Source organism: Fonsecaea monophora, assembly GCF_001642475.1.
Source record: "Fonsecaea monophora strain CBS 269.37 chromosome Unknown Scaff174, whole genome shotgun sequence".
Taxonomy (NCBI): domain Eukaryota; kingdom Fungi; phylum Ascomycota; class Eurotiomycetes; order Chaetothyriales; family Herpotrichiellaceae; genus Fonsecaea; species Fonsecaea monophora.
In genome coordinates, this window is record NW_019174105.1 from 1 (window position 1) to 13,928 (window position 13,928).

Below are 13,928 nucleotides of genomic sequence, written 5' to 3' on the forward strand. Positions count from 1 at the left end.
CCGAAGGCCTTCGGACTAGCGCCGGTAGGGCCCTGTAAATTACTCGAAGGTATATAGTCAGACGGTCCCCAGGACCTAGCAGAATTCACCATGTTCCTCCGTTGAGTCACATGGGCTACCGGAGTACCTCAAGGCCATAAGGGTCCCGTGTCCCGAACAATAATGAGAGAAGTGTGGGTCTGAATCACGATCAAGCAGGCTAAGAATAAAGACCGGGTCTGCCTAGTGTAGGGATTGATAGGTCGGCGTACTTTGTAGGTGCCGAGGCTCACTCACTCACTCACTGCGTTAAGTCCAGTCCCTGCGGGGCGCGCACGAACTGGGAAAATTGGGGAGGAGAGAGCTAGCTGGCTGGGGACCCCAGAGCCCAAAACCCTGCCTGCTTTTGTTGTGGTCGGCTATAAATCTCTAAGAACCCCTGCCGTTATCGCAAAGAGACACGAAATCTTTTCATTTGGCTTCGCTGGCAGTAAACGTCCTCGGGTTCCTGCCTCGGTCGCTGCATAAACCGGCCAAATTATACGTGGATTTCTAGATCGTGTTTTCGGAGCAGAACCCCCAACTTCTCTGCTCTGACAACATGGCTTCGATGATGAATAGTGCTGCGCCGTTTGAGGAGTGGCCACAATCCGAGCAATCGCTGGCCCCGCGAAAGCTTTATCCGGGAGCGATGAGGCGTCGTCGAGCAGATCAGCGAGCCTGCGATAGTTGTCGATACAGGAAGATCAAGGTCAGCATTCCCAGGCCTAATCTCTCGCTTGTGGGACGCGGCGACCGGAATCTTTCGTGTCATGTTAACATCCGCGATAGTGTGATGTCCGGGATAGACGTCCATGCTCAGGCTGTATTTCGGCTTCGATTATCTGCGAGACCAGCGGCAACGCACCTTCTGCAGGGGGCGCGGACCAGAAGAGGTATGTGATAACACCCTCGTGCCGTTGTTGAGTGAACAACAACAATTTCGCTAACGTGGTCGACTTGTGCAGACTACAACAATTAGAAGACCAGATTGTGAGACTGACCGAAAAGCTCGCAGCCACCGAAGACCGGGTCAAGTCTCTCTCGGAAGGTCAAGAGAGAACACAGGCCTGTCTCTCTCGATTTGTCGACTGCTCCGACGACTGCAGGGCCTCCCAAGGCAGCGCCAGTTTCTCTGGCGTGGGTTACGCAAACAACATGGCTGGAGGACTGAATCCCAGGCGAAACGATGAACTGGCGCCTTCGAGACATTTCAGTCTTGCTCCACCCTCGAGCCTGAGCACCAGTCCTCCGACACAACTGCATCATTCGGATGGAGAACCCCACAACTCTCAGTTCTTCGGTCCCACCTCTGGAGTTGTATTCGCTTCGGCGATCAAAGACTTCATTCAGCGCCAGGGAGGTCCAGGCCACGTTTCGTCCTCTTCGATTTTTCAAACTGCGCTACACTCGTCAGACACGAGGGTGCCATCGTCAGATGGGGAGATGTCGAAGGCGGCACCTCTCTTGACGTTGCTTCCCCGGCGGCAACAGGCTCTGCAGCTTCTCGACATTTATCGAGTCCACGTCCAGGAATACACACCCGTGCTGCCTTGGCCCAGCGTTCTCGACAAGTTTGCACGGCTGTACGACAGGCCCGTGCGGTCAGGTTGCAAATCCGACTTCATCAAAGACTTTGTCCTCCTCAACGCCGTCTGGAGCATCGGGTCACAGTTGACAGAGGAGAGCGAGGCCGTGCAGGAGAGCGACAAGAACGAGGTGAGGAGTGGCTGGAGATTCTTCTCGCTCGCCCGCGACCATTACGACCTCGCGGCGCCCAAGTACGATCTCGACGACGCGGCCATTTGTCTGCTGATGAGCATCTACCTCCAGGGCGCGTCCCTTCTCAACACCTGCTGGGTCTATGTCGGCCTCACCGCACGCATCATACAGGACCTAGGGCTGCACATTCGCCCCACGAATCAGCTTGTGACCCCCGCCCAGGTGGAGGTGAGGAATCGGTTGTTCTGGGGCACGTATCTGGTGGATCGGAAGATTGCCCTGACCCTGGGTCGAACGGTCGCTCTTCTCGACGAAGAATGTTCCGTCGATCTGCCGCGAGATGTCGACCCGGCTACATTTGGGGGCTCCGACTCGACCGAGATCCTCCGGGTCAGTGTCCAGACGTGTTCCAAACTGCGCGACATCATCAACTTCACCCCGTCACCCAACCACCAAGAACGAGACATGACGTTTCTCTTCGAGATGGACAGCGCGCTGAGTCAATACTGGGAGGATTACCCATTGCGAATGAAGGACTTTTCCCAGCCTGACGCCTACGACCCGTCGTGTCTCAAGGTCCTGTGCATCCTGATGCAAGCCCGGCTGACCACGATGAGACACTTCACCGACACGTCGCTCAACAAAGACTTTCGGAAGTGGTGTTTCACGCGATCCGTCCAGATCTCGTTGGTGACGCTGCAGACGGTCAACACGCTGTCCCGCACCGACGACTGGGAGCGGAAGACGGCCTTGTTCTGCAGCGGCGTCGTCTACGGCCACATCTTCCGTGCCGCCCTGGTCCTCGCCCTGGCCGGCAGCAAGTTCGCCGAGGACCTGGACACTCCGGCCGAGCGGCACCGCTTCTCGACCCTGTGGGAGTTTCTGCGTGCGGCCTCGTCGCGGCGCACCTCCGTCCTCAAATACCTGCAGCTTTTGGAGGTGCTGGCGAAAGCCCTGGGCACGCCGTTGGGTGAAGACGGCCTGAGTCGGACGACGCCGGCGCCCGCTTCCCAGGTCAATAGTGATCAGCAATCACTGCTGGGAGGTCCTCGAGTTGGCGGCCCCGTGGGGATGCCACCAACTATGCACGATCTCACCAACAGCAACAGTCGTCTGCAGAGCCGGACAGAGTACCCGGGCCAGGAAACTGGAATGCCCATGGGCCGATCAACCAGGACACTATTCCCCGCGAATGATCTGCGGATGGGATACAACCCGCCACCAGAGATGCCCGAAGCCCCCAGCTCGGCAGAGGATTCCGGCTTGGGCACCAACAGTGCCCCCCAGACGGTCGACTTTGACTGGGAGCTCTTCGACCAGATCATGGACTGTGACTCGTCGGCATTCCCAACGTTTCCACTCGGTCTTGACATGGACGGATTCGACATGTGAGCCCGGGGGACGTCAAAGCCGGTTAGTGTGAGGTGTGGAATGAGTAGAATTGCTAAATGGTGAGGACTATGGAGGCTCCTCCTCTTCCTCCTCCGTCGTCTATGGTATGGTATGGAAATGTGGGACACGGAGTTTCACGCTCTAGTACGCCGTGAACGACAAGTCGAGGGCATCGGCCGGTCCGTCCGAGTTCATGTTGCTGCTGAAATCGATTCATCTTTGCGAATTCATAATAAAGACTCACCTCTCACACGAGGTACTTGATTGCCCCGATCATGAATCCAAAGTAACCAAAATATCACGGGCATGAAAGCTCCCTTGTGTTTTTCAGGCCTGTCTCCATGGAGCGAGTGGCAGGACACGCACGATGTGCACAGACCGACGTCCATTCTGAAAATGTAGTCAAGCGAAGGTGCAAAAAGGGGATGGCTACATTACGGACGGTTAGAAAGAAGTAACTAAGGGAATGCACGTAATTTGGTTTACAGCAAATGCGTATTCAACACGATCTATTGCCTCAATAGAAGAGTCCTTTGCGTGTAACCCCCCAGTGCATTGTGTATGGGTTTCAGAACCTTCAAGGTATCTGCCAGGGTAGATGATGAGCAAGCGCGCTTGGTCACTAAGACCAGGGCAAGCAAGGCAGCGAATCCTCCACTAGGAGCTTTTGTGTTGGTAGGGGTGACTGACTGACTGTCTGACTGACTGGGCCGGTTCAGGTTCTTTAGATAGTGCTTTAGACGGTGGTTTAGACATTCCATTCTCGATATCGAACAGGCATGTCAGCGAATTGGGGTTGTACCACTAATTTGATTTCCGTCGCCTTTCACTGTCACTCGTGCACATCAATATCAACATCAAATCATACTGGTAATCACTGCGTAGCAGAAAAATCTCGCTCAGATAAGACAGATAGGTTTCAGGGGAATTAACTGCCACCTGCGTCGCCCGTGCCGCCTCCACCACTACCACTACCACCACCGACATTCCCGTTGCCACCACCATAGTTGTTCCCGAAGAAGAAGCCGTCAAACAGATCATACTGGCCTTGCCCATCGCTCCAGTCATGTTGGAAATCCAATCCGGTCATGCCAAAGCCCAGATCCAACCCACCGCCCACGTCCAGGTTGAGATCTCCGTCGCCGCCTCCTGTGATGGCGTCGCTCAGAAAGTCCATACCCGGCAAGCCGGACATAAAGTCGGGGTTGTACGTATTTTGCATGTAGAATGGCTGTTGGTCCTGCTGTTGCCGGTGCCGCGTTTGCGTCGGCTGTGGGGTGGCAGATTGGCTGTTGAATAGTAACGGGTTGTTGGAAGTACCCATGCCGAAACCGTTGTTGATCTGTGAATTGATGCTGGACGCCGGGGACATTTGCTGCTGCCGAGGAGAATGTTGTGATTGCTGTTGCAACGGCGGCATTCCCATTGCCATGGACGTCTGCGGCGATCTTTGCTGTTGTTGGAGGTTTTGGAGGGGTTGAGGAAAGGAGAAAGATGGTCTGGTACTCGGTTCGAGGTCGTCAGGGAAGAGCTCGCGGAGATCCATGTCGAATTTGGGGGGCGGTCGTCTAGGCATTGGTTTCGGAGCGATGCGCGGGACAGTCGAGGAGGCCGATGAAGGGTAAGAGTCGATTTGCATTGGCATTGGTTGGGTCTGAGATTGTGCAGCCTGGCTCTGCATGCTGGATTGACGGGCGAGTGGTTGTCGTGGTTGGTAGTCTCCACGGGGCTCCAGCGAGAAGCCAAATCCAGGTGTAGACATGCACATTTGGACAGTGGCCTTGCTCATTCGCTCAAAAGCGTCGCGGCAGGCTTCTGCTGGTGGGCATTTCTCCATGAGATCGCCGAGGACAGATGTCGCAGCGAGGACTGTGAAGTCGAAATCATCGAGAGTCTAAGGAGTCATTTAGCGGAGCAACGTGAGCAGAGGAGTGGAGGGTTTCTTACCAACCGCGCTCGGACAGCCGGAGAATGCCAAACAGCGTACAAGAAGGAGATGCCGGCCATGAATAGGTGATGCGTGGCAAGATATGTGTAATTGACGAGGCGCTGTCGGTGAAGCTGTCTGTAAAGTTTCAACGTCTTCTGGCCAGCTTCGGCACATTTCAAAAACACCAGATCTTCGTCCTCCTTCTCTTCTAGTCTCAGACTTGACGGGCTGGACACATCCTCGGTCGGGCTAAACTCGTTCGCTAGAGGTGCCGGGACACTAAGACTCTGCCGGTAGAGCATAATGACGGCTTGCCAGTAATTGAGCTCCAAGAACTGTACTGAGAAACTGACTCCAGTGTCCGACGGTTCCGGCGCCGATTCTTTCCATTCATATAGTCGCTGATCGATATCTCGTCGCCACGAACGGAATGAGTCGAACTTGATTAGGAAAGGTGATGGGAGCTTGGTGTGCATGAACTGATTGCGGCGATTGGTGCCGGTCAGACGAGCTTGTTGGGCTTGCTGATGTTGGAGCACTTGCAGAATCTCGGATTGTAGAAGCCTCAAGCGGAAATAGTGGTGCGAGACCCATTTGTAAGTGGGTTCATCTGGCAAGGCTGGCTGCAAAAATCCAGCTCTTGTGATGTACTTGTCGTCGAGCAGGGAGGGGAACTCGGTGGTTACGACTTGATCTGTAATCCCAAACGGTCTTCCCACACAAGTACTGACCAGGCGGTCGAAGGTATAAGTGCACCACCAAAGTCGCCTGCGAAGATCACGAATCCATTCTCGTCGTCCCTTTTCCTTCGCGTCGACTGGTCCCAGTGGTTTTGAATCCATCGAGGGCCGCGGACCCTGGTGGTCGTCGATGTTGTCTGCGATACCGGTACCATCTTCGTAGTGCAGGCCGAGATCGACGGCCAGCCTCATTGCAACGCCAACAATATACCAGAGACCTGGAGCCACAGGTCGAAGCAAGGCAAAGCTGCATAGCAACAACACAGCCTGGAGCTCCTCCAAATCACCATTGGGACGCTCAGCCGCTTCCAGGGATGAACTCGCAGCCAAAAATGACCCAAGATTGACAATGGCGGAAGCGTGGTATTCCTCGGGTTGAGCTTGTTGCATGGCCAGTCTGACCCGTTTGTGAGCATAGTCCCCTTGTTGGGAGTTCGGCTGGGGGTCAGAAGAGCCCCAGATAATGCCCGCGCCAATTGCAAACACGATGTTGAGCAAGTATAGTTCGCGACTGCTGCGTTTCGAAGGATCAATCGAATATGTACGATCAAACAAATCCATGAATTCACCTCGATGGAGGATTGGGATCTGGGGATTGGCGTGCTCAAAATACAGATGGACCAGCTTCTCGCCTAAAGGACGATCTGGAAATGGAGCCTCCTTAATGGTGGGCTTGGTTTGGAGGCCGAAGTAAGAGTCTCGCATGGAGCTACCTCCCGATGCGGCCATATTGGGCAACGGACGACTCGGTCGGACACCAGCTCGCTCAGAATTGTTGCAAGACACCGAGCTCTTTACAGCAGCCAGTACGACGCGAGCAAACGATATCCCAGATGTAGACCCAAGATATCGTGCGTCGGAAGCGCCTTGCACAGAAACCATGCCGATGTTGGACACGAGCTTGTTGAGCTTATCGGCATCCTCTTGCTTCTTGTCCCAGTCTTCGTTTTTGATGGGTCGCGGCGAGCCATTACTAGGGGATTGTGGTCCTATCCAAGAACTCTTTGCGCTCGCAGGCGACTGGACGGGATCACCCAGCTCCTTGGACTCGGCATTGTAGACCTCGCCAGCATTGTAAGGGATCCCATGCGTCTTGAGCTGCTGCTCGAAATACGCCAGCCGCGTCTCGAGATAGTAGACATAACTTCGGGGAATCTCCCTCTTGGTAATGGGGTCGTAGCCTACGCAGCGAACATTGGCCTTTTCGCACGTGGAACACGCAGGGAGACGTTGGTCGCAACGGTTCTTCCTGATCCGACAGCGATTGCAGGCCGAGACATTCCTGAAGGCCGAAGTGGCCGACGCAGCGGAGAGGGGAGGAGGGGAATTCGTTGAAGCGGCCGCCGCACCATCCTGTGGCGGTTGGTGGAGGGGTTCGTCAGCGGGAAACGCTCGCTTGTGACCGGCGCTCTGAGGAGAGGAGGCGGAAGAGGGCATATCATGTATCGGAAAGGGACACTGACATCTTCTGCCAGTAGTTCTCGAAAAAGCGCACTATCCCTCAGTGCTACGGAGACAGCATGCGAAGTAGACTCGAGCAGCACAGGTCAGCCTTGCGCGTCGTGTGAATGGCCATGGCGGAGCCTGTTTTTCGGCCTGGGGAGTAGAAACAAGTTCTCGCATATCGCAGAGGATCTCAGTGGCTGGTTGGAGAAAAGGCCTGGCGAACTGCAAGCACAGCGGGCAAATGACGACCAAGGCTTGCTTATCTCGAGATTGTATCTCAGCAAATCACGTCTCTACATTGTCCACGGCGGGGCAGATAAAACTGCCGCGGTTACATTCGCGAATCGCTAATCTGAATTTGGGATCATTTGACAAGCACGCCAGGCACCGAGTACGAGGTGCACAGAAACTATCTACTTAGACACCATTGCCATCACGACGATGACGGAATGATTCTATGAGTACCTCATGCATCGACCAAGCCCTTCCCTCTGGCCCAGCGTCCGTCAGATGCCCTATGAAAGAGAAGAGTGATTGACAACCGTCGATGAAAGGGCTCGGTGGGCAATGAAACGATCACTAGGGAAGAGACCCTATAAGGCTGGTTCGACGGAATGTGCCCTCGCCATCATTTCACGGGGCACAGGCTGCTAGTCAACGATACAATCTCACCATCGTCTCCGCACTTCTGACGAAACAAGGGTTTGCCCTAAGAAGACCAAGATAAAACACAGGCATTTCCGAAACCTGAGCGACAATCTCTGGGGTTCAACGAGTATACGATGGACCCGTAGCAAGAAAGACCATACGGCGCTGGTGTTCTTTACTTTCCCTGTTGAAGCAGACTCCTATGACAAGAGGGCGATGGACGCTTATGGGAAGACTGGTCTACCTACCGTATGTCAAAAGGTGTGTTATTGAGAAGCTTGGAATACCAAAGTTACGCGGTGATCTTTCTCTGCCATTGTCTGGATCATTCTCGGGATTGTCAATGTGTACGTGTCGAACAGTGATCTGCAAAGTGATCCTTTTGTCAGAGAAGCATGTCACTTGTGGTCCTGCACCGTATGTCAACTTCTGGGTTGTTTGAACTGATGATAGATCGTGGTGTGGTCGATATACACATCAATTGTCACTCCATAATATCGAGGCCTCAATACTTCGAACACTCACCGAGACTAACCGCCTAGCCTCAGCAACGCAGCCTCGATGGCTATCATATCCATCCTCAGGTCCCTCAACAGCCTTTGTCAAGGTATCGCCCTGCCAGTCGAGGTCTCGACATGACTGAAAGAGAAGGGATAATTTCCACAGGTCACTCTCACTGGGCACTTGGCGGATCTGGTTCTCGTGTGGGTGCCATCATCAATCGAAGCATGTCGGTCCCGTGCCAGAGCCACTCCCTAAGCCGTCACTCTGTCCTCTACAACCACGATTCTGGTCTCAGCTTCACCCTGACTCCTCCGGACCTCCACCTGTAGGCCGGACTTTTCACTGTCGCGGGGCGCCGGAATGTCTCGGACGTCAGAAGGAATTTTTGCTTGTCCAATCTGCGACCCCTACTCATGTCCCAAGGATCAAGGGAGCCCAACTCCATCATACCTACAAAACAAGGAAAAAGGCCTAAAACGAAGCAGGTGACCCATTGACTGCCCAAAAGATCGCCACCAGACGCCCTGCTTACGAAGGGTCAGGGTGTGTCCCCTTCGTTGGACGACCACGATACCTTCCCGCATGGTGGGTCACTGTTTCCCCCACAACGCCACAATATCCAGCTTTTCCGGCAGTGCATGGACCGGGTGGGTTTTGTCGAAACTGGTCAGAGTTATCGAACCGCGTTGGGGTGAAGCAAGGACGTTGGGCGCAGGCGGGTCAACGCAGACCAGGCGATCAACCTCCCAGAATTCGGTGTTCCGGGCGTTGTTAGAGTTTGGGTAAGACAAACGAACGGCAAGGGAGTGTGAGAGACCGAATAGGAGCGAGACACATACCATCCACAGCTTGCAGACTCACCAGAATGCACGAAACACTCGCAAGACTCCATTATTTCCGACCAAAGTACCTCGGTGGGTTCAGCTCATGCGGGATCCAGTGGTCTAGATTTGGGGCGTGTCGACCGACGCAGACGTCGTTGTCCATCGGAGACGATGCAACTTAATCTGACCGCTACTTGACTGACTTGTCGGGTCGCTTTGCCTTCCCGGGCGAGCTGCGCATGATTCATTTTCGGTAAGTTTGGACAGGTCTGACTGCTTGTCGGAGGCAAGGTGACAGGTCACACAAAGGCAACGCCTACCTCTCAGCCAGGCCAACCACGGCGATGGGAAGCCGTCCACCCGCTCCCGGACTGGACCTTTGACCGTCCTCGACCAGAACAAGTGATCTTCTCACCGGTTGAGGGGGTTAGTGACCGGCAAGGAATGTGCTGGCACCAGGTGGAGGATGCATTGACTGAGCGGAAAGTAACGGTTGTGGTATTGCCCAACTCTGCAAGGGAGATGTCAGGTGGCGCCTTGGATATCGGAGATGGGGTTTCCTGAATGAGGCTCCAAGATGCAAGGCGACGCATGGCACGCAACTCTCTGTGAAGTCCTTTGTGAAACCCAAAAACACATACGACATTGTGCATGCTCTAGGGCCTCTGCCCACGCCGCTGCAATCTGCAGAACCCGAGGAGCGATTTTTCTCCGACTTCTTCATGTGGGCAGTTGTACTACTCGTACCTCGCCAGCCACGTAGCTGAAGCCGAGCTAGTTTAGCTGCAAACAATTTTTGTCATGACAAAGCCCTTGTGGTGCTCCTGCAACTAGGTCTTATTTTTCCGGGGCACAGGCATGATGCAGCAAACAGCAGACCCAGTCTTTCTTCCAATGGAACTGGCTCTTTTGGGCGAGTGACAGCAGGTCTCTTCACTGAGTGACTGAACGATAGGCACACACACCTCGCAAAACGGGACAGAAAGGACCACTTGCAGATGATTTGAGAGACGCATCTGGCTTCTCTGGGAAGAGACTTCGTTTGCTATGCACTTCTTCCCTTTAGAACTTGACCAGAGAAGACGTAAAGGCAAAGGCGCAGGTGCCGTGGGGGTTTGCTCGGTGCTCTTGTTGCGGTCGTTCTAGCCTATGAAATGTCAGCGAACCGTCACACAGAACGACAATTCTGGTGATTAGTCCATGCAGCAATACTCGAGCGATGTCAAGCTCTCGACGAGTAGGATCGGCTTCAAGATTTTCCGCGTTAACCATGGGATGTCGTTGCTGCTCGAAATGGACATTGGGCAAAGGAGCCCACTTGAAGCGAGGGGGGAAAGAGGCCGGGGACGCTAAGGGTGGAGTTGAGTGAGTGCCTAACACGCTGCCTAAACTGTACAGCCGATCAACCCCCAATCACCGCCGGGGTCGCCGCGTTTAAGCATGTGACCGGGACTAACTAGGACGCAACACTTTACTGGTACCTAAGCACCTAAAAGTACCTACGAGTACCGAGCATATGGTACTTGTAGATACCTAAGTAGGCACAGTAGTTGGCTAATAGGGTCCTTTACTTAGTGAATACTTAGATACCTAAGGTACCCAAAGGGGTGTGTACCTGGGCGAACTCTGCGCTATTGTTGGTGTGTGAACCACTTCCCCGGAAAGTTTTCCACTTACTAGAAATTTGAAACGGCCTTTGGATCATGCTATTATTGCCTCATCAATCCTCCGTGCCTACCTCACTCTTGTCACCAACTCCTCCTTCTGGGCAAGCTCCAGAGGGCCGCCACGCCCACATCGGCGGTGCTCCCGGTGGCGTCGTTCTGGAAAATGAATCAGGGGCTACCCGCCAAGTCAAACAACAAGCCTTCTCCGGGGCAATGGCGGTTGAACTTCCGCTTGAAACTGGCGAATTTCACTTACAAAGTCAATTGTGTGAAAGGTTTGCTCCCATCACCCGCTATCACCCACTCACCAACCCCTTGCTTCCTTGTAGGTACTCGTAGGAAGTTCTGTGGATTCCTAGGTACCTAGAAGGAACCGCAGGCGCTGGAACTTCTCGCTACCCTTTGCTCCCCTCGTTCAGCTGCGATAGTAGGCCCCAACTCTATTCCCCTGAAAGCCTGGTGCCCTTCCAATGATACGGTACCGGCTGTTGGATTGTTCGATTCGAAGTTCTAAGCGAGCGACAGAAAGGAGAAGGACTCCCTAGGTAGAGCTTCCTTGCTCCTAGCTGGTGATGCTTTCCGGCTCTCTTGTTTGCTATCTATCCCTTGTCATCAATGTCCATGTTTCTCCGTTATCCATCCCTTTTCATCCTCTCACTTCCACCTCACCTTTTCACTTGCCTTTCACCCGCGCTTGGCTCAGAATCTGCCTTGGGCTGTGCGTCTACCCTAGTCAGCGCAGTCGAATCATTGTTGCAAAAACTCATCACCGGTGAACCTTGTGACCCATGCCTGTCTCTGCTTTACCCGCCCGCCTGCATTGTGACATGTCAGACATTTTCCTTTTTCCCACCTTGTCCCCCCAATCCACTTCCCCTCTTCGTCGTCTACGTAGAGAGTGAAGGGGAACCTGGTCCGCTCATCTTCCGGATCCTTTGGCGGCCCTTGTTTTTCTCCAGGTCTTTTCGTCATACAGGACGAGTAGACAAACTGAGTCATTTTGAAATTCCCCGCCTGCTGCAAGGGTACCGTCTGCTGCTTGTTGGCCGTCACCCAAAAAAACACCCTTTCCGGTGCAGAATTTGTCGGTCAGCCAGTAAATAGCCAGCAGATTGCAACAGATTGCCCCCAGAACCGAGTAAAGGATCATCGTCATCATGGAACTCGGGTACAAGTACAGCAGGGTGGGGCAACATCGAGCGCAGTCACACACCCTGCCGACTCGAATGCTTTGATCGGGAAACCGAGGCGACGCCCACTACTACGAAGTACTACCCGTCTTCGTACGACTGTCACCCGCCAACTCCTGAAATCTGACCCTGGTCAATGACACGTCCAGCTCTCTGCGCTTCACTCTAAACCCCACGGCCGCCCTTTTCGATCGCCAATCACCGCCCCAGCGCGCCCTGACAGCTCTCCCTCTCCCGTACAGGCCCAAACTGAATCAATTTACCCACGAATCCGTCGGGCATGACCGCCTTTTTCACCGCCTTCTCTATCCCACGTCGCCGAAGGTTCGATTGGTGAGAAAACAAGAAAATTCGATGATTACAACTTCAAAATCCAGTATAATGTCAAAACTTGGGTCAGGCCTGTGCGGCGCGCTGGTCACGAGATGCATGGAAACGAGGAGGATGACATGCTGCTGATGCAGCAGCAGTTGGTGGGCGGCGCCTCCTTGTCACATAACTCGGTACAGGGCACTGGGCACCGAAGAGGATTCCTAGCCTGCTTGTTCGCCACTGGACCAGCGAACAAGCAAAAGCTTCTGGGGGCAGTCTAGCGGCATGCCCAATGCTAGCCGAGTGGTGGAACGGCCAGCGCTAGAGGTAATATACTCTTCGGTAAGAATGCTCCCCGGCCTGCGGAAGACCAGGATTGTTGTTCCTAGCACTGTTCAGCTTGGTCCACTCGAGCTCCGGTCAGGGGTAAATTCCACTCTGGCAGACTGAGGCCCATGCATATCGATCCTCCGAATCACAAGGCCCCAAAGGTACCGTTGTCGCGGTTCCTGGCCTCAGATGCGCTTTTATTTCTACTGGCCGTGGTACATGATGCCGAAATTTTTGCTAGACCCGATTCCGCCGCCTTAATTGGCTGGCAAGCTGACCTGGTACGAGTGTCAACCCGGGTTGTTGCTACTAACCCCCCTGTCCATTCCACCAGCTTGTTTTTTTTTTCTTTTCCACCTTCCTTTTCCCTTTTTGATACGACCTGACGTTTGCTGAGTCCTTTCGTCACCCAAGAGTCTCCTTGTCATGACGCTTCAATTGGGATCCACACCGCTACCGTCGCATGGCAGCCCTGAAACCCACTTTCTGGGGCCCAAACGGCAGAGAAAAGCCAAAGTGCACAAGGGGAGCGGCTTCTGGCCTTCTTTCTCCATTTTTTTCAACATCCCGGCACCTCGACTCCATTCGGTGCCCACCTGGCCAGGGATCTAACAACATCCCACCTGGGGCACAAGTTGCACCCTTCCCCGAGTATCACGCACCACTTCCCGGCCCTTCCTGACTTTCAACCCGAGTTGCCCAACTCTCGCTCGAAGCGTCCGATTTGAAGAAGCATCATCTGGCACCCCCGTCCCGTGCGGGCATTTATTTCGGGTGACTGCAAACTGGTCTGACGGCATCTACGGCTCAGGCTCTAGCGCTGTGACTGGAGCTGCCCAACACCGCCTTCTGTGGACAACCGGGCGCGGATGTCAGAGACTTTTGCCCTGATTGCCTTCTTTTTTCTCTTTCCGCACTCCCTCGCCCGTGTAACAGTGGCTGTATTTGGACCACTGACTATTCGCAAAATGTCTCCATCGCAAGGTTCTGCTCGCTGCCGCGCTCTGTGCTATCCCAACTGCTCCGCAGTCCACCGCCTCTTCCACGCGGCGGCGGATGCACCATTCCGCCAGAAAAGAAAGATGAGAGTGCCCCGCCCGCCCTGTCTATCGTTTCTCGATCCTTTGTCTCCTGGAAATTTCCTTTCCCTTATTATGACCGCCCGCCTCGCGCCGTTGTGCTAAATGACCCTCCTCTTCGCTCAC

At 54.2% G+C, this 13,928-nt stretch overlaps 2 protein-coding genes across 2 annotated transcripts; one reads left to right on the forward strand and one right to left on the reverse strand.

Moving 5' to 3' along the window:
* Window positions 1-580: 580 nt before the first annotated feature.
* On the forward strand, window positions 581-3,132 carry AYO21_11656 (hypothetical protein; the record flags this gene model as incomplete). The annotated part of the gene is made up of 2 exons (XM_022661540.1): window positions 581-914; window positions 1,001-3,132. The coding sequence occupies 2 exons, from the start codon at window positions 581-583 to the stop codon at window positions 3,130-3,132; spliced, it is 2,466 nt and encodes an 821-aa protein (XP_022506138.1).
* A 928-nt stretch (window positions 3,133-4,060) lies between these two features.
* AYO21_11657 (hypothetical protein) lies at window positions 4,061-7,239 on the reverse strand (the record flags this gene model as incomplete). Its single annotated transcript, XM_022661541.1, has 2 exons — window positions 4,061-5,026; window positions 5,080-7,239. 2 exons carry the CDS (start codon window positions 7,237-7,239, stop codon window positions 4,061-4,063), a joined length of 3,126 nt encoding a protein of 1,041 aa, XP_022506139.1.
* Window positions 7,240-13,928: the final 6,689 nt, after the last annotated feature.